Source organism: Vigna unguiculata, chromosome 9, assembly GCF_004118075.2.
Source record: "Vigna unguiculata cultivar IT97K-499-35 chromosome 9, ASM411807v1, whole genome shotgun sequence".
NCBI lineage: Eukaryota > Viridiplantae > Streptophyta > Magnoliopsida > Fabales > Fabaceae > Vigna > Vigna unguiculata.
In genome coordinates, this window is record NC_040287.1 from 38,181,317 (window position 1) to 38,202,078 (window position 20,762).

Consider the following 20,762-nt stretch of genomic DNA (forward strand, 5'->3'; position numbering starts at 1 on the left):
AAACGACGTTACAGAAAATGGCCAAATAAAATACGAATTACGAAAATGATGATCATCTACAACAAACACTATGAAAATGAGGACTAAAAAGGTATTTAAGCCTAAAAATAATTATCAACAGATTTTAGACTAAATGATATAAATAAATCTACCAATTTTGCAAAGATCTCTCAATAAATAAAAACTCACAAACCGTATCAAAATTTAAGTCAAAATAAATTTTTAAAAGGTAATATATATATATATATATATATATATATATATATATATATATATATATATATATATATATAATTAATGAAGTCAGATTCAAGACCTACTTGTAGTCATCTAAGCGCGAGTGATGCTTTTCATGCACACACGTGTAAAGAGTATAATGACTTGTTCTTAAACGATTAATATATTATAACAGATACATTCGACATCATTACATTAACATTTATCTTTTCTCATGTATTTAACAATTAATATATATATATATATATATATATTAAAATGAAGTAACCCCTAAATACATTTCAAAACTTTTAGCGTATTTATTATTTAAAAACTAAAAGTATAAACAATATCAATAATGAAAGAGATTCTCATGTAGCAAGATCTATTTTGGAGTTAATTTTGAAAAGGCTAGGTTTTGAAAAAAATCTTGGTATATTTAGAAAAACATTTGAAACTTATATATATATATATATATATATATATATATATAATATGCATATAATTATGTATATAATTTTTAGCGGATTATTGCCTATCTACATAACTCAAATTAAAGTTTGTCTTTGAGATATTCAAATTTAGCGGATTATTCCACTTAGACTAAGTAATGCTACTAGAAGTGCACTTTATACGTTAATCTTGTAAATAGTAAAAAGAAAATATCTCTTAAATATTTGAGTGGTATATTCCTTTCGATCTATCATATTTTAAATGTATTTCTAAATAAATTTTAACATAAAAAATCAATAGTTAAACCTAATCTCATATCATAATATTTTTGTCAACCATAACTTGAAAATATAATTAATGTACAAAAATATTTATTTATCATATTTTTCAATATTGAAAAAAAATACTGTGAATTTAAATTACATAACGATCATTTAATGCAATGTATAAGTTGAAATACTGGTATATTTTAGTTATAGTTTTATTTTATAAATTCTATACGACATAATTAAACATAATATTAAATTTAACGTGCAATGGAAATAAATTGGGTTGACTCAATTTTACTTCATGTATGATACATAATCTTAGTCAAATTCAATCTAAATAAGCAATTCTTTAATCAGTTTTTTTTAAGAAGTTTAGTTAAACTCATTCCCATTCTAGTATTATCCCTTAAGTGTGAACGTGATTATGGGTATCAAATCAGGGGTATTTTGGTGGACAAATGGTTATAAGAAAAAAAGCATGTATGTATGGTTGGGGCTTTGTGCTGTAAGTGCGAAGAGTGAAGAGAGAAGTAACAAAACCATAAGAACTGGGGAAAGTCGTGGGAACGAAGAAGCCAACAAAGACAAATCAAGGAGAAAAGAAAAAAGCTCTAATGCTTTTTTGGGTTTGTTTCTCACCAGCTAGAGTTGTTTAGGTTTGTGCAAAGAACAAAACTTTGCTCACTTTTTCCATTTCCTTTTCACCTTTCAATCTTCTTTTTCTTTTTTGTGTGTGTAAGATTCTGGTGTGTGTGTATATATATATATATATATATATATATATATATATATGTATATAAATATATTATCATATAAACGAGAGAAATATACCGTCAAGTTCATACCACCAACTATGAATGACATCATTGCAAGTAAAGGTTTCAACTTCATTTACTTAATGCTATTTTGCACATTATTTCTTTTGGAAAATTCAAGATGGCAAATGGCTGAAAAAAATGGATTTTATAATAGCCAAATATTCTTATTGTTGTCTTAGGCCGAGTGCTCTCCTCGCTTTACTCAATTTCTATGAGAATAGATTCTCCAATCTTATTCTCTTTGTGTATTACAAAGTAAAATACTTGCCTTGGCTCCTTCTCTGCATTTTTGTGCTACATTTATAGTGGATTCTTGCTCACAAAAGGGTTAAGACTTTTTTTTTTTTTTTTTTTAAAAGAAGATTTTTTTGGCTGCATCTGTTTCTATCTCCTTTTCTCAAGTGCTTTTCACTTTCTGTCAATTTTCAACGAGATTTTAGCTAGTGTTGTAAGCAGGGTAGCAGATGCAGATTCATTCATATTTTTATTTGCCATTGCCATCCCTCCCATTTGGGTATAAATAGAGATTGCTGATGTTGGTGCTCTTCATTGCAGAAGCTCATCTTAAGCATTGTGGCAGTGACCTGAGCATTTAGCTGTTTGAGTAGAAAATATGAGCTACAGCAGCTCCTCAATGAGTTCTGGTCAGTTGTTATTCCACATTGCCATTCCATCTCCCTGAACTCTGCGTTTATTGATTTACTAGTGAACCTTTCTGGCTACTATATCATCTTGGATTTCTGTCATTTTTCAAATGAAATTTATTTCTGCCACGTTTCAGGTAGTGGGAGTTCTAGAAGGGCATTTGAGTTTGGGAGGACCCATGTGGTCAGACCTAAAGGGAAACACCAGGCAACTATAGTTTGGCTACACGGCCTTGGTGACAATGGCTCGAGGTATATCGATAACATGAATATGCTATGCAGTCATATGGTTTAATGAGGAGTGCTATCTTTATTAGAATTGGAATAAATCTAAAGATTTGTTTAAGTGAACAGTTTTCTTCTTTGTGAGCTGGTTGGCAAATGAATTAAAAGGTTATATTTTGAAAAATAAAGCTCATTATACTTAGCAATAAACTGCCATGTACTTTCTCAATGACCGTCCCTGTCAATTTGCATGGTTGAACAGTTAGGAGTGGGTGATGTTTGGAATTTTAATATTTGTATAGGTTTGTTCCTTTTTTTCTATTGGCAGACTCAGTTGAGTGGATACCTTCTCTTCATGCTTGAGAATATGCTTTCAATGAAATGGTGGTTTGATTTCTTTTAATAAATTTAAGAGAGGGGGTAAGGGAATGCTGATATGTTGTCCTATCTTGGTGAAGTTTGTTTATTAAATAAGTTCCTAGACTCCATATCCTCTTTTGGGAGATTCTTGCCAATTGATTGACATAAAAAGTACTCGCCACCAAAAAGGTATTATAAAATTCATTTTACTTCATCTTCTAGCTTGAAAGTTTGCAGTAAAGGAAACCTAGACTCTGAGATTTTTATATGCCAAAAAATAGAAAGGGGACCACTTCACTAGCTATGTTGTTACCAAAACTTAAAGTCGTGTAGGTACTAATCACCAAACAAAGATACAAATAGTTCCAATGCTTAAGTAATAAACTCATGATCGTCATGAATTTGAAATCAGGTTGATTAGTGTCTGTATTCATATAATGCAAATTATGCCATTTATAACGTGTGGCCCAAAATTAGGTAGGGGTGATGTAATTCTCATGTGTATTTAGTCTGCTCAAGCATAATCCTTAGCATATAAATAGTCCTGAATTTTTTTACTTGTTTGTATTCTATAGCTACTTCACAAGTTCCAGATTAGCCTATGGTGAATAAACTGGACTTTTATTTTGTTTTGCAGCTGGTCCCAACTCTTGGAATCTCTTCCTCTTCCAAATGTAAGAATAAGCCAACTTTGGAATTTTTTTCGGTAGTTACTGTACATCTGATGTTGCACCACATGATACTATGCAATTTTGGAAAGCACTTGGGATGCTTGAACGAGCTTCTGCATATGCCCTTTTAGGGAAGAGAAATTAGAAGTAAAAGATAAATGTGACTTCTTCATAAACTAAATTTAGTTTATGCATGTGTTAAAAATAAGAAGTTAGATAAACTATGAGAAAGGTTCTACAAATTAACGTATGCATAAACTAGTTTTAGTTTACAAAAAGACTAATTTCAATTATTTTCTTACATTTCTCTTTTAAAGGCACTTATAAACAAGCTCATCCAAATAGGCTCCTGTTACTCAATCAGTCACCATCTGTTTTCTTGTAATTTATGTTGCAGATTAAATGGATCTGCCCAACTGCTCCTACACGGCCTGTAGCTATATTTGGTGGATTTCCTTGCACTGCTTGTAAGATTCAATGCTTGAAACTATACGTAATTCACTTGCAAACACCATTGTTCGTTTACCATATTCCTTTTCTCTTCAAAATTTGCTTATACACTGCAGTATATTCGATGTAGAACTATAATGCCACCTCCTTTTTAACTGTAAAGAGTACTCTAATTTGATTGAGGCATCTCTACCAGGGTTTGATGTTGGGGAGATTTCAGAAGATGCTCCTATTGATTTGGAGGGTTTAGATGCTTCTGCAGCACATGTTGCCAATCTTTTGTCAACAGAGCCTCCTAACAGTAGGTTTTCCATGATCACTTAAGAAACCCATTGATATGATCTGGCATTTATTTTTTGCTCAAGGGTATATTTCACGATAGGAAAGGATCCCTGACATTATAATAGGCCATTTACCAGTTTTGTATGTGTCTCTCTCTTTGTTAATTTTTATAGGGCCCCAGTTATTCAATATCTATCATGTGAAGATTAACACAAAGTTTGCACATGACCTGGTGGTGTGAAATTTGAACATGAGAGGATCCATTCTCAATCCACTGCATTAACTAGATCTATAATAGGAAATGGCATCATGGAAAACATGATACTTGGTGCTAAGATCGCAAATACAGAATAAACCCCCCTAATCTATGTTTTTACAATCTCCTTAGCCATATATGGATGGGAACATGAAGTGAGCTATTGATCATGACAGTGTAAAGTGAAAGTAAAGGGTTTTCCTGTATTTTAGAAGTGTTCAATGAAATTATCAGAAATATTTGAAGATTACCGAAGTAATCAGCAGGTTTATCCTCTCTATATTCTTTTATTGAGCATTCTTTGGCAAGTGTTGGTTCTGTGAGTATTGTCTAATTACAGGCATACTTGTTGGGGGTGAAAAGGTATTGTACAGGGATAGAGCTTTTTTTTAGTAAGGAAAACAACTTATTTTATCTTTTCACTGTTTCCTTGTTAGTACATCCAGGAATAATAAGCACCACAATCATTTGTTTAAGTAGCAGGAGAAAACTATTCTCAATTTCGTATTTATCCGCACAGAATTTGGTATGCTGGTAGAACTAGAAAAGTTGCAAGCTTACTAGTCCATACCCGAGCCTTTGAAATAACCTTTCACATTTGCAACCAATAAGGTGTTTAGTTTAATATGCATATTGAGTGAAGGCAGTTAGTTATACATTTATATTTTATTCGTGGGAATGTTTGAACTAAATTCAAGTTGCTTGTAATTTACTTTAAATTCTGCTGTTAACTGTGCAGTCAAACTTGGTATTGGGGGCTTCAGTATGGGTGCTGCAACTGCACTTTACTCAGCTACATGCCATGTTTTGGGGCACTATAGGAATGGAAACACTTACCCTATCAACTTAAGTGCTGTAGTTTCTTTGAGTGGCTGGCTTCCTTGTTCAAGGTTTGGTTTCTACCATTTGCCATAGTGAATATGTAAATGATCTACTAATATTACACATCCACCAATAATGTCCTTTCCTTTTCCTTAAGCTATACATTATGTAATCAACTTAGAAGCTTCTAATTGGTCCAGGACCTTGAAGAACCAAATTGAACAATCACGTGATGGCATAAGGCGTGCAGCATCGTTGCCCTTATTTCTCTGCCATGGAAAAGGTATTCATAAGTTCTATCCTTTATCATTATAGCTAAAAGTTCAAATTGTTATTCTTGGGAATCTTTTCCTTTCCAGTTTCCATTCAGAGGCGTACTATATTTGTTTTTCGAATCAATATTTCAAAATTAAACATCTCCTTGATACATTTATATCGAGGAAATGCCTTGTAGGAGTCACTGTCAAAACTCTTGACCTGTAGGCTGTACTTAATACTGACTTTGAAAGTGAACAGTTTTCACTTGAAGAATTCTTTGCTCGAGTTTGTACAGATTTATCACATGTTGCAATCACCAGTCTGAAATTCACCGTTTCTTGATTTCACCAAGTCAAGATCTTCATTTGATTCAACTTTTTGACAAATTTTTCTGGTTTCTATGAATTATCTGAACTTCTAACAAAACTATAGTATTCATTCTTTACATCATGTATGCGAGCTTGTACAAGTTTCCGCAATATACTTTGCTTCAATTATCTGTTGAAGTTCAGATTTTGAAGTCATACGATAAAATCTTGAATCATGCAGCATAGTTCTGATTTATTCCTGATCAAAGTTTGAATTGTTTTTGCAGGTGATGATGTGGTTGCATATGAACACGGAGAGAGGTCTGCAATGGCCTTAAGTTCAGCAGGATTCCCAAATCTTATGTTTAGGAGCTACAATGGGTATTCTGCTTTGTGCTGCTTAGTCTATCACTTATCATATTTGTGGATGACACTGGTGTAATGAATAGCTTATTCTTGTTCTGCAGGTTAGGTCACTACACAGTCCCTGAAGAGACTGATGAAGTATGCAGGTGGCTAACTTCAAATCTGGGATTGGAGGGGTTTCGGTTGAACTAGAGAAGAAAAGTTGAATGAGGTGACAAATATAAAAACATAGTTTTTAATTTAGGCGAATGAAAGAGGCGCTATAGAATAGATAGTGGTGTGTGGTGGGGGTATATTGGTTATGGTATAGCTGCTTCCTTCTCTCTTTTATATTTTCATGCTACTCAATAAATGTTCTTAAACTTTAGTGCTTTGGTGGAAGGACATGGATAGTTTCCTTTACATCCAGCAAATTTTGTTTACTTTTCATTTGGGCATGGATATGTATGTTGCTTTCTGTATTCATATGCTGTCTTAAATAAACTCTAATTTTATAAGCAGATATGATTAGGTTAACTATTTTGTTTGCCAATTCTCTTCATTGAGCTATGTGAATTGTTAAGAGTAAATATTTCATAATTTTTTTTTTTTACTTTTATCGTAAATCCATTGAATATAAGATGTTTGGAATAAATCAATGTTGACTGTTATCCAAGTTATGTAAATGCATTTTGGAAAACATTTTCTCGAATTGATCTATTATGTCCCAGAAAGCAAAATGGGATACAGAAAGAAATTTGATGGGTGCAGGAAGAAACACCCGTTTTTTTATCATATATGAGATGCAAACTGAAATGGGCTTTTATGGGTATTAGTTGAAACTAAAACTAAATCGAAAAATGGGTTATTTATGATAGTACTCCCATATTTTCTAGCTGCACCACCAAACTTTTAAAAATAACATTTTACTTTTTTTAAAGAAACTTCCGGATTACTTCTTTTAATAATCTTCGAGTTTTTTGGAACAAAAATTTCAAAATAGGATTACTGAAACAAATTTTTTGAAATACATAAAATATAATCCGGAACAATCTTTTTGGAATGAACGTTTTAAAACATGATACCTTTTGGAAAGAGTTTTCTAAGATAAACTTTTCAAAATGTGGTATGGAATGAACTTTTTAGGAGGAGGATATTTTAGTCCGCATATATTAATAGAAGGGTGCAGGGTGCAGGTAGTAGTGATAGGGGTACAGAAAGAAAAAGTCTTTATGGTATCGCATTTGTTTGGCCCAAAAGAGATACTTGGCTAGTTACAGTGTTATTCTATGCTGTTAATCATTGGCAAGGACTTCCTGCACCCTATCAAATTTCTTGCTGCACCCCAAAAAAAAAGTTTTCGGAAAATTATTTGGTTTAAAAAGGATTTTTTTTTTCACTTAAATGTTAATAAGTTAACATATTTTTTCTTCTTAAAAAAGTTTAAATATTTTCGCTTTTTATGTGGACAAAAATGGGCCCGTAAGCAAATTTATGAAAAACAAATATACACTTACTTTGTTTACAAACACCAAGAGAGTCATTACGCATGTTAAAAAAAATGTGCATAAAATAACACAAGAACCATTCTTTATTTATTACACCATTCAAGAAATCCACCATTCAAGAAAACCTATTCAATTATCAAACGATCGAAAATCTTGAATACATACACTAAACTAGGATTTTTGTTTGAGAAATATTTCAACATTTCGTTTTTTAATATACTTTTATTAACTGAAATGTACTAATTAATAATTACGAAATTTGGTTTCACAACTTATTTAACGACTTTTAAGTCTTATTTTTCTTTATCTTTGATGGAAGAATCTTCTTTGTAGGAGTTAAAGTGAAAAAATTCCATTATTATTTTTACTTGTACAAAATATATATTTCTACTTCTTTAACAATTGCTTTATCCCATTGCAAGAGATATTTACTTTACCCTCAATAGTGAAAAATTCATTATATTAAATATACCATAATTTATGTACTTCTAAAGCATGCGATTATAAAATGTGAACAGCATCACCTTTCACACTGTAGTCAAATATTTTTTTTGAAATATTATCGATAATTCACGCAACTCTTTTCAAAAGCAACTTTAAAAAACTTATATTAGAAGTAAAATTTCGTTATAATGAAAATTAAGATTTATTCTTACAAAAGTAAACAAAAAGGAAAATAAAAGTTTCCTTACAAAGAAGATCAGATCGTAACGCACCGATCTAATGGAATAATTCTAACAAATAGAATCCCGTATGTATATGGTTTAAAAAAACATTGACAGAAAGTATATAATAATCAATTGTTACTGTCATCATAATATATTAAAAGGAATACCCGAAAGGCACATCACAATGTCTTAATTATAAACTAAACACAGATTAGATTAAACTAAAAATTTGTTCACAAAACAAGAAACTATAGAATAACAGTATACAAGGAGAAATGCTCAAGAATGAGCAATAAAGGATCTAGGAAGCCTAATTACGCAGTAGCTTCCCGCCAATGTCACGATCACCAAGAGTCTTCACATCTACTCACACCAAGGATTTGGTGATCATCACAAAAAGAAAAAACCAAACAGAAACACAGACACAAAGAGGAAGGGTAATCTAGAGATAAAATAATTTTCATCATATTAGTATACAAGCATATTTTTAAACACACAAGGCATGAAGGCAAAAAATGCAAGACCCTCAAACTCAATTATCCGGATTATGCATTTGATATAAAATCCTAAAGGAATTATGCATCTGTGTTGGTTTCTAAACTCTGCAGAGTCTAGATACAATGAGTTATCACCCAACCACACACAAGGTTAATCCATGATCATCTAAGACTATTATCTCGCTTAGGCAAAATGCTTCGCTTAAGCGACAACTCCTGCAGAGGCAAAGAGGAGTTCTCTGCGACTCTCGCTTAGGCTAGAGATTCTCACCTAGGCGAGAATAGCAGATTCTCTCATGCTCCTGCTGCATGCAAGAATTGAAATTCATCCAGAAACACATACAATATATTTTCAGATCATCACAAGCATCATCCAAGTACCACAAACACGAAACCAAACTAAAACAAATAGGATATTGTAAAAACATGAAAACTCTAACTTCCCTTACCTCGAAACTGATTAAAAACATGAAAACTCTAACGTAAGAAACCTTAAAAGAGGAGCACTAGGACTTGGAGCAGATTTGAAAAACTGAAAAACAAAACTATGGGAGACAAGAATGAGACCACGATAGAGACTCATACATAACTAGAGCTACCAAACAGAGAACAACGAAGAAATGGAGTTTTAAAGTTTAATTTACGTGGTGAAAGATGGTTTCCGCCAACTCTGGAAGGGGGATTATATAGCTACCCTAATACAACTCCTACTTTTCAGCATTGAGAGAAAGAGTGAGAACTATTTTTTTTTTTTTTTTGAATGAGACAGAATGAGAGAATTAAGGGTTGAAAGGGAGATCTTGAAATATTAAGTGGACTTCAGGACCTCAAATAAAAAAAACTAGGCCCCAAATCCTTGGTGACAGAAAAACTGATCTTACGGATATTAAGATTTATTTCTTGCAAAATCAAACAAAGGCGTACATCAATTTTTAAAACACACACATCAATATTTAAGTTTACTCAGCAATTTTGGTCGAAAACTGTCTAAAATCAAAGAAGATGAACATTTTGGGGACTCTCAGAGCATATTAAAAAAGATATTGGAGGTCTAAAAAGTAAAAGAAAAGAGAAAACTTTTATCATTCTGATGGCGTCACTCATATCTTTCTACCAACTCACGTGCATGCAACCATAAAAAACGAATTATATATATATATATATGTAACTCTAATAATACATACATTTTTATTCTAATTATATTTCAACATTTGTAATTGGGTTTCTCTGTTGTATTGTACAAAAAGAAAATTATATATATAAAACTCAGACGAAGACAAATTCGGAAACAGTTAAAACTACTACCCATGATATTGTAAAATTGGAAAAATTCTCAAATCAAAGTGCATGTAATAACGTCTCTGTCTCTTGTTTATTTTTTTTTTATAATATGTGAAATAGATGTAGGTTTAATTTTTGATGAGCTAATTAAATTAATTTTTATAAATTTGTGTCGATCAAAATCAAAATTAAATTATGAAGAATTGAATGTTAAATCTAATTTTATTCTAATAATTCATTCTAATAAATCTTACTTGTAAAATGAAATTTGAATCTATTTACATATTTTAATCATTTTATCACTATTCGATGTCAAACTGTGAAACTTAAAAAAAATTGACAGAAATGTATAAGTTATAATGTATATATAAAAAAATAGGATAACATAAAAAAAAGGAAAAAGTAAAGAGTAGAAGTATACGTTAGATAGGTCTGGTGACATGGTGATGCATGGAAGCATTTCCCAATAAGAGAATCGAATCAGTACTCTCACTCCCCTTTCTTTTTGCTTTCACAGCTTGCTACAGCCTTCTTTACCATTCCCCAAGAAAAATGGTGGGTGATTTCTATTAGTTTTAAGATTTTCTTCTTTTTTTTATTTTTTTCTGGGGTTTTTGGAGCTATATGTGTTTTCCCTCTTTGAGAGAAAGAGAGAGAGAAGGAAAAAAAAGAAGGAGAGAATATGCGATAATGAGGAAGGAAAAGAAGATGACAGCGAAAAAGCCATATCAGTGTAACGAAGGGGAAAAAGGAAAAGAAAAGATGGTCAAAATTTGAACCTCGAAGACTTCTCTTCCATCATCATCAACTTCGACTATCTTTATCGAAACTCTACCAGGTTTTGCTCCTTGCTTTGATTTTTGAACTATTATTCCTTCAATTCCAATCAACGTTTAGTCATCGTTTTTCTCTTTCACTAAGTGCCATCATCCAAGGACGTTCCTTCAACTAATAATGCCCATGCAACTTTTGCTTTAACATCGCCTACGTCGAGGAGAGCTATACACAATTTCACCCTCTGACATGCACGAGTGATCCTCATTTTTTTTTTCATTTTAATATACTTCAACACAGATTTACATGTTTTGCAGTCCAAAATCTCGTCGCCACTATCATTACTAAAACCATATGCATGTGTTTTCATTCGGGACCACTTCAATTAAATAAATATCAGGATTATGTAGAATGGTTCGGAATGGCAACATTAATAAGGTTTAGGTGGTGGAGTAGGTATAAAATATTAAGATATATAAAGAAGATTACACAAGAAGAAGGTTATGTGTGATATTATAATAATGCTTTTGACTTACGCCCAAAAGAAATTAAGTGGGAAGTACAAAAGAGGAATATTCAAAAATGAAAAGCAGAAGCGATTTTTTGAGAATTATTTATGAATATGGGAATTGAATAAGCTGGTCCACTACTAAGCACACTGGGGTCAACAATCTCTGAGATTAAGGTTTTCCTTGAAGTGTGAGGAATATTCATTTTGTCTGCTCATAAACAATGAATAATTTTCTCTCCTTCTTATCCACTCCTCTCATTGATCAATGACATCAAAAAGATGCAGTCGGAGACCATGCGGTGGGTGAGATATCGTAAGGTAATAATGTAATAAGGACCATTTTTTTTGTCCCGCCACTTCACTATAAATGAGGGTCCAATTAACACATATCTCCACAGTCAAAAAGCTCTTTTGCTATCATTTATGGACTACAAGATTTAAAAGACAGGGCACGGGCAATGCCCATTGTGCTGTTTAGAGGTTGCAATGCATAATGCATGCTAATTTTGCTTTATGTGGGGACACAAAAGACCAGCTTGACAAAGTTGAACAACTTATACTCATAATTTCCATAATCAATTCTCATATTTTTACGTGCATCTCCCACAACCCTACACAATAATAACTTTTTATTTATTATACAATTAATAGTGTATGGAGTGGCACTTGAAAAATTCCTTTCACCTTTTTTCCATATTTAGTTTATGATGATATCACATTGGGTTCCAAGCAAACAAAAAAATAACCACCCATTCTTCTGCCTGCACTCTTCGATCTGCTCGATTTTCGAGGCCCTAATTGCCAGTATATAAACCACCTCAGCCTCTGCACTCATCTGCACCACAACCACCACACTTCACTGCTACCACTCTCTCTCCTTATTTAACTTCTTCCACTGACTGCTACCACTCTCATTCTCCAGAGGTGAATTCAAAATATTCTTCCTTTTTCAGTTTTAACGTTTCTCTCTTCTTCTTTTCCCATGCACACCTTTTCCTTCTGCAGTACTCTGTCATTCTTTTATGTTATAACATTATATATGGTGTAGAATAAAACTTACATGCACCATCAACTGGTTTTTAACTTTTATTATGTGTTCTCCAGAGAGGAATTGTGTAGTTCTGGTTTTGATAACATGCTAAGAGAAACACTCCAGAAATTGATTGAATGCTAATTTTTGTGTATATATATATATGCATGGTGGAATTTGGAAACTGTGAAGGGAAAATGAGCAGACCAGGGGATTGGAACTGCAGGACATGCAACCACCTGAACTTCCAGAGAAGAGAATCGTGCCAGCGATGCGGGGAGCCAAGGAGTGGTGGCGGCGACTACGGCGCCGCCTTCGGAGGCAGAGGCTCTTCCTCCTTTGGCTTCACCACTGGCCCTGATGTTCGCCCCGGTGACTGGTACTGCACCGTCGGAAACTGTGGAGCCCACAACTTCGCCAGCCGCTCCAGCTGCTTCAAGTGCGGCGTCTCCAAGGAGGACTCCTCCACCGGATCATACGACGTCGACATCACCCGAATGAGACCCTTCGGCTTCGGCGCCGGCTCCTCCGCCCGTCCCGGCTGGAAATCCGGTGACTGGATATGCACCAGGTACATATATCACTTCATTCAATATCACATTTAAGGGTTTTATTATTATACTTTTTTTAAGAAAAAGAAAAGAATTGCAACATATTTGAATACAAAATAACTTACTACCATACTATCTGTGTTTGTATATCAATTAATATTATTAGGATAATTTAAGAAAAAAAAAGTATGAGTAAATAAAACAGTATAATGATATTGATGACAGGTCTGGATGCAACGAGCATAACTTCGCGAATAGAATGGAGTGCTACAGATGCAATGCACCCAGGGACTCTAATAGTGGCAGACCACCATATTCATCGTAGAGTTCCTGATCCATGTGGTAATTTTAATGATCTTTTATAATGAAAATAATTTCATCATGAATATAATATAGATAGTAATTACATACACTGATGATCCTTTATTTTGTAATTTACAGCTTTGCTGTCCCAGGAGAGAATCAAGAGGCTATCCCTATTTCCCAGTGACAGTTACTTTTTTTTGGACTCTTGCCTCCACATGTTACTTTCTTCTTCAACATCATTATCTCATGCGGATATTTATTTTTGCTTTTTTTTCTTTTTTAATTTGATTTTCTTCCAGCTAGGAAGCTTTAGGTGAGTTATGATTTTGAGGTTTTGCTGGTGCTGAGTGATTCTGTATATGACTCAGCAGACTTTTTTTAAGTATCAACAATTTAATATCAGTGTTAATGTGTTTTGAGAAGAGTTAGCTATAGCTATAGCTATAGCTATAGCTAGTTAGCTTCTAAGCTCACTATGATTTGGTGCAAAGCGTTCTTTATCTAATTCTCAGATATGTGTTCAGAAAAGATGCTCTTTGCTTCTGTCTTTCTCTCTTTAACTCTCACATCTACACATAGATGTGTGTAGCTTTACAGTGGGGACGTGGTCCAAGGAATAATTTCATTCATAACATATAACTGTAGTCGTAAAACTCAATGTTACAGTCTATGTTCTTTAATGTAAGGACCACTATCAAACAGTTTGGTAGTATAACAGTGTGATGCATGCATAATCTTATTCTTTGAAAAGGATTGAACACGCGCGGTTTCTCATTTTCAAATGAAGAAACAATGTTAGCCTAACCATAACCATATATAGGTCAAGACAAACCCACCAATATGTTGCTTTTATTGTTCTTTCTTTGCTGAGAAGGAACACCAAGCTGCAGTATGCTGAACAAATTATAGTACCATTTGCTAGTAAGGACAATGGAAGTATTTGTTCGTACAGAAATTACTAATACTTCTGAATCGCATCATGTTTCTAATCTTTCAATTAATATCTAAAAGAAAAATGTCAATAATTTTTTTCATGAATTAAAATATTTAAATACATTTTATGTGAAAATTAATTAAGATCACGGATAAATATACGTTGATTACCTTAGATTTTCTCATATTCATGTTGCATGACTAATAGGTCTAATTATATTACTAGTCACAGAAAGAAAAGAAAATGGCTGTAAATTTTACTCCCTTTATGTATTGCAGGAGACCTTTAGAAAATAAAGTAGTAAAAGCAGTACATAATTATATGGATCACGTTTAATTAGATAAAGTGATTTGATAAAAGTTAATATTCTGAATGATTTAAAGCGTTTCAAAATTTACATATCATATATGAATAAAAAATTGTGATATTTTGAAATTTATATAAAAAAAAAACTTAATAACTTAAAATATTGATATTTTAGTTATATTTTTTATTTTTAATTTAAAACACTAATATTTATATATATGATTATATTATTAAAATTGGTTGTAAATATGTTCTTTATAAAGTGTCGTAGAGTAATTTTTTTCTTGATAAAAGAATTCGTGATTTATTTCAAAGTGTCAACCAATCATTGTTGGAATTTTTCAAAATTTTAAGATAGTATTTTTGTTTTTTGACCCTTGTTTTCCTCTTTTAAAATTATGATGTAATGTTTATGAAATATTTGTGAAGAGAGAAGGAGCTAATCCAACCAAAGGGAGTTTATTATGCAATGGAGAATTTCTTAAAAATTTGTTTAGAAAAGAGTGAAATACGATAATTTCTTAATTGTGTTACGAAAATTTATAATTCAAGATAGTTAATATTTATTGGGTTTTTTTATGACTGTTTTATTGCAATTCACATTAAATTTATTTCTTTCCCAAGCTATTTCTTTGTTTTTCCCGAGTTCCCTAGCTATTTCTATTTATGGTATTTTAAGTATATATCCATTTAAGATCTCTAAGACAGGTGAGTAATTTTGTTGTCAGTTTTCTTTTTCTTCTTACTACACTTTTAAGTCTAAATCACATTTATACGAGATGCCCTAACTTTTCTAAATGATTGATATGATTTGATAGAAGGAGATCCAATAAATAAAGAACCATATTTTTTCATAACTATGAAAGTTAATTATATACTAATTTTAGATTATTAAATAATACTGGCAGTGAGAAATGGTGTTAAATTATTTTAACTTTATGAATGTTTTTTCCATTTTCGATTTATGATTTGAACAAGCCTATGAGAATCCTTTCTCTCGTGTATTAAATTGTTGTCTTCTTAAAAAGTTTTATTTATAATATTTGTTACATACCCTACGTCTCAGTGACGAGTTAGTTTTCCGTATAGCGTGAATCTATGTATATAAAAATAATTTTGAAAAACAATTAATATTGTAATTTTTTTACACATTTGAGTCATTGAAATATTTAGTAAAATAAAATGAATAGTTAATAAAAAACTTGAAGATTTAAATTTATTATTATCACAAATAAATTAAAGGTATATTATGAAAAAACTAAAATAAAACAGCAAATAGAATTTAAATTTATAATTGTAGGTACGAAAATATAAATAAATATAAATAATTTATACTAAATTATATTACAATTTAATAAATAACTTCATTTATTAATTAATTAATTTTTCAGTTAATTTTTAACATTCAGTCAAAATAATGACATTAATAAAATAATAAATAAAATATTAAGTTATATTTATCACATAAATAATTATATATAACATTAAATCTTCATAAAAAAAACATATGCGTAATTACGCACGTTATATATATCATGGAAGAATTGAGAGAAAAAAAAATTATACATGTAGATCTGTTAATTAACTTGGACGGACACTAAATTATGTAATCAACAGATATTTAAGAGACAATAAATTAATATATCTAGTTTACTTCATACTTTTTCTTTTATGTTGATAAAATAATAACTTTATCTATTTTATATTGTTTGTAAATTTTAATTGAGTACAACTTTCTTCAAACTTCCTACAATGAGTCAGGATCATAATGGTTATGATTGTAAAATCACTTAATTGAAATCAAAATTTCAAATCGATGTTAATTGTGGTTGTTTTTTTCAAAATTTAAGCATGAGTTTAAGTGTCATATTGAATAAAAATGAAAAAGTTAAATATTATATGAAGATGAAAACCTATAAACTCTAATTAATTATGAGATAAAATTGTATGTCCAAAACTATACAAAGAATGCTAAGAAGATGCAAAGAGCAGTGATTATTGTTGTAAAACTTGGTACAACAATTATTATTGTAGAAATATGTTCTCTGTCTGTAATTTTGTGAAGGAATATTTTGTATAATATGAATGTAGGAAAGACGGAATTTTTAGTGTATATATTATGTAAATGAGTTTGAATATCTCTAATATTCTATTATTAGTGTATTCTTTCTTTTGGTGATAAAAAAAAAGTAGTATTTCCTGTAAGAAATGAAGAATATAAGTATGATTAGTGTTTAATTTCATGAAAATGGATGGATGTAGGAAGAAATCGGGAAAGTAAATTACGAAAGCTAAAGTAGAAGCCAAAAGGAACAAGGCAAGCCGCTACTAAAAGCCCACGGGAGTCTTAAGTAAATCTAATCAAGATTTAAACACAAATTAATCCCCTTAATCAGATAGGAGAACATCACAACAACAAAGGAAAATGTTAGCCCACCAAAAATACACAATATTTAAAATATATATATATATATATATATATAATATATATATATATATAATATATATATATATATAATATATATATATATATGATTATTATTATTATTTGAATCCAAACTAAAATTATATATTAAAATTGTAAAAATAAAATAATATAAATTATTATAATCACAAAAATATTATTATTTTATAGATTAGATATTTCATTAATAAATATTATTAAATTATCTTAAAGTATTTGAAAAGAATACATATTAAACAGAGATATGTACTTTAAATTAAAGTATGATGTATAGCTGTACAGAAAAAAAAAATACATATATATATATATATATATATATATATATATATATATATATATATATATATATATATATATATATATATATATATATGATAAGAAAACCATGTTGACATTTGCAAGTGAAAAATGTTATTAATTAAAAACTTTCAACTAAAAAATTCAATAAATCACAAAAACATTAGTTGTTTTGGTAATGTCTATAAATTCAAAACATACTGTTATGTGTGCTTCCATTAGAATAATCTTTATTTATTTAAAGTTAGTCCAATATTACCTCAATGATATAATACATACACCAATAGTATATTATACAGAATAAGTTAATTATAACAACTATAATTTCTGTTTTTATATTAAGTTTTTTTTTTCTATTTTACAAATAAAGTCACCTTAGATATTATTATCAACTGAGATTCAACTTTTTTTTTTTAAGTTGATTATTTATTTTTTGGCATTTTGTTTTCTCTCCAAAATCTATAATTGAATTGAAAGTTTGTATTTCCATTACCTTACATGTTCAAAAAATTTTTTTTTTTTTTTTTTTATATATGCTCATAAATTTAAATATTGAAACAAGAACTATTTACCTATGTTGTAGATTTGATATGATAATTTCAAATTAAGTAACCAGAAAACCCTTTGCCACTAAAGTAAAACTTAGGTTACTTAAAATATCAATTTTCTTTATTTCATTGATCAACGGAGGGGGTTTAATGAGCTTGCTTAATTAAGCAAAACCAAGCTTTGTGTTTTGTAAAGCCGATGAAGAATGAGTAGAATTTTGAAAGCATCAATTGACATAGGATTCCCAAACTTTACAAGCTTATCATACATTTCATGGGTTTCCCCATTGACCTCCTGGGTTGGTTACGTTTAACACCAACACTCATTGGTCAAAAGTAACCACACTTCATTAATAGTGTCTGCTACTACACTCCATTATATAGCTTTTAACAAGATTCTTTAAATCCACTTTAGTCTAAGCTTTATGTTACTTCATATCCTTTGTTCAATCATGTGTTTTTCTCAAGTACCTCCTACTTGTTTACTCAATCATGTGCTCTGGGTTCCAACTATATATGCAATTTAAGCCATTTTTAGCACACTTCCCATGAATTATTTTTGTTTCGACACGATCCAAGTCAATCCGACAGCATAATTAGAAACAATCACTGCGTTTTCAAGGTATTAACACAAACAATCTCATTGATGAAGTTAGAGAACATATTTAATTAGAACATTTTTAATCAATTTTGAAGTTTTAAACATTTTTTTCATCGACAAATATTAATTGTTAGTTAGTTGTTAGTGAGAGGAGTTGAACTCAATTTCTCTCACCCTCCTTTTTAATTCCATAAAACCAACCTTATAACTCTTAAATGTTAGTGACAAAAATAACAAATATAGGGACTAGATTGAATATAGAACATTGACTTTGACACATGAACATTTAAATAAAATTTAAAACAAAATTCAAAAAAAGCACGAAGTGACACGTGACCGTCACTATTTATGACCATTAATGATTTAAACGGTGTTAGCAAAAAAGGACTCAATTGAACAAAATTAACGAAAATTAGAACCTATTTTAACACAAAACCAAAATTAGAACTTATTTGATAAAACTTGACAAAAATTAGGACCAAAAAAGTATTTTAACCTTGAATTTAAGACTTCTCTACTCTCCCTTCTAATTTAACGGTAAGTCATCTTATAATTTCTTTTAAACTTTAAACATTATAACATGGTTTTAATTAATTTTGTTATTGTGTTTTATGGGTGGTTGTGTGAGAGTTTGTTGGTTTCATGGCAATGTAACAAAGACAAGACCTACGAAAGAGGGTTGTTTATAAAAGCACAACAAAAACATCTTTAATCATGAGGATTTGTAATGTGAGTTGGGTCCCAAATACCATCAAAAACTAAAACCACCCAACCAGTTGAAAACTGTATACTGTGGCAGTCAAGGTTAGGACTTTTTATCCAATTCAATGCACCAAAAAAATAAGATACACTTTCAAAAGCTTTAATTTCCCTTTTCCTTTCTTTTCAACCCAAGCTAGCATGTTTAAAGGTTTCCTTTTCCTTCCTTTGAAATAAATGGTTTTAGCTTTGGTTTACAGGTCAAACACACTACCTCTCCCAAAGTTGTATAATTGAGATCGATACATGTGCTGCTTGTGCTACGTGGGAAATCACTAGCTAAGGGACCTATCTATGACAAACCCCTATAAAAGATAAAAAAAATCTAACTATTTTAGCCTCCTTCAACGTTTTTTCTATAACATCTTTCAAAATAACCCTCTATACATTAAAATCAATTATGCGGAAGATGACTCGTAGTGTTGAAAATGTTTTTTCTTTAAACAATTATACTACTGCATTACATATTCATGATGATAATTCAACTCAAACTAATACAAATTCCGAAAAAAATATCAAAGGTTTACATCAATTAATATATTATAATTGATGTAAAATGTATGAATAGTCCGATAGTCACAAGGGGTGACAATGCGGGCAGGTCGGTCCGTTTAGGTTCGGTTCGCACTTGGCCTACACAATGCAGGTCAAGCTGATTCATCCCGCATTTTTAACGCGGGCTGAAAAGTTTGGCGCGCTCGCATAAGTGCGGGCCTGCAAACTAATCTTTTTTTTTTTAAATTCTTATATAAATTTCAATGTTCAACAAATTTGGAATCTTTAACAAGTTCACAGAATTAAGAAAAAACTATGAAAAGTTTAATGATAAATTGATAATTCAACATTTTCATCATATTCATATTTGTACTTTGACATACACGATGTATTTTTCAAATTTTAACACATTCAAAAGTACATAGTATTTATTTTTTTCAGTCATACAAGAATTTGAAATGTTCATGCAGGAACCCAGAAAGAACGTAATCGATATACACAAGTGTAGAGATGACAAATAAACCCGTCCCCGCGGGTATTGCCCGAACCCGTCCCCGTTTTGACGGGGAATCCCCACATTGACTGGGTATGGGTATGGGTATGGGGAATCCCCGACTTTTTCAGTTGGGTATGGGGATGGGTATGGGGATGTACATATCCCCACCATAATACCCGTCCCCGCCATATCTCTATTCTCGTTTAAATTATTAAAATATTCACAACTAATTAAGTAACCCTATATATATATATATATATATATATATATATATATATATATATTCTTTTTTTTATTTCTTTTAATTATTTGGTTTGTCATGAAACTCATTCGTACCTCCAATATATATTTTATCTTAT

General features: G+C 30.8%; 2 protein-coding genes across 4 annotated transcripts; both read left to right on the forward strand.

Annotated features, from left to right (window-relative positions):
• Nucleotides 1–1,416: 1,416 nt before the first annotated feature.
• On the forward strand, nucleotides 1,417–6,930 carry LOC114162303 (acyl-protein thioesterase 2-like). 3 transcript variants are annotated; one of them, XM_028046139.1, is made up of 10 exons: nucleotides 1,417–1,594; nucleotides 2,312–2,400; nucleotides 2,538–2,652; nucleotides 3,623–3,659; nucleotides 4,054–4,123; nucleotides 4,303–4,407; nucleotides 5,384–5,534; nucleotides 5,667–5,749; nucleotides 6,320–6,413; nucleotides 6,500–6,930. In XM_028046139.1, exons 2-10 carry the CDS (start codon nucleotides 2,370–2,372, stop codon nucleotides 6,588–6,590), a joined length of 777 nt encoding a protein of 258 aa, XP_027901940.1. In that variant the 5' UTR covers nucleotides 1,417–1,594; nucleotides 2,312–2,369; the 3' UTR covers nucleotides 6,591–6,930. The 3 variants fall into 3 exon arrangements, with proteins under 3 accessions (XP_027901940.1, XP_027901943.1, XP_027901941.1); XM_028046142.1 differs by lacking the exon at nucleotides 1,417–1,594 and adding an exon at nucleotides 1,890–2,011; XM_028046140.1 differs by lacking the exon at nucleotides 1,417–1,594 and adding an exon at nucleotides 1,985–2,083.
• A 5,494-nt stretch (nucleotides 6,931–12,424) lies between these two features.
• On the forward strand, nucleotides 12,425–14,031 carry LOC114162827 (zinc finger Ran-binding domain-containing protein 2-like). The gene is made up of 4 exons (XM_028046806.1): nucleotides 12,425–12,540; nucleotides 12,839–13,217; nucleotides 13,423–13,539; nucleotides 13,639–14,031. The coding sequence occupies exons 2-3, from the start codon at nucleotides 12,844–12,846 to the stop codon at nucleotides 13,520–13,522; spliced, it is 474 nt and encodes a 157-aa protein (XP_027902607.1). The 5' UTR covers nucleotides 12,425–12,540; nucleotides 12,839–12,843; the 3' UTR covers nucleotides 13,523–13,539; nucleotides 13,639–14,031.
• The last annotated feature ends 6,731 nt before the right edge of the window (nucleotides 14,032–20,762 follow it).

What these genes read in the sequence shown, in the direction of transcription:
- LOC114162303 (XM_028046139.1), top strand. Translation starts at nt 2,370, where the DNA reads ATGAGCTACAGCAGCTCCTCAATGAGTTCTG. An exon ending in CAGCTCCTCAATGAGTTCTG is followed by an intron (nt 2,401 to 2,537) that starts GTCAGTTGTTAT and finishes GCCACGTTTCAG; the next exon opens with GTAGTGGGAGTTCTAGAAGG. An exon ending in TGGATTTCCTTGCACTGCTT is followed by an intron (nt 4,124 to 4,302) that starts GTAAGATTCAAT and finishes CATCTCTACCAG; the next exon opens with GGTTTGATGTTGGGGAGATT.
- LOC114162827 (XM_028046806.1), top strand. Translation starts at nt 12,844, where the DNA reads ATGAGCAGACCAGGGGATTGGAACTGCAGGACATGCAACCACCTGAAC. An exon ending in GGTGACTGGATATGCACCAG is followed by an intron (nt 13,218 to 13,422) that starts GTACATATATCA and finishes TATTGATGACAG; the next exon opens with GTCTGGATGCAACGAGCATA.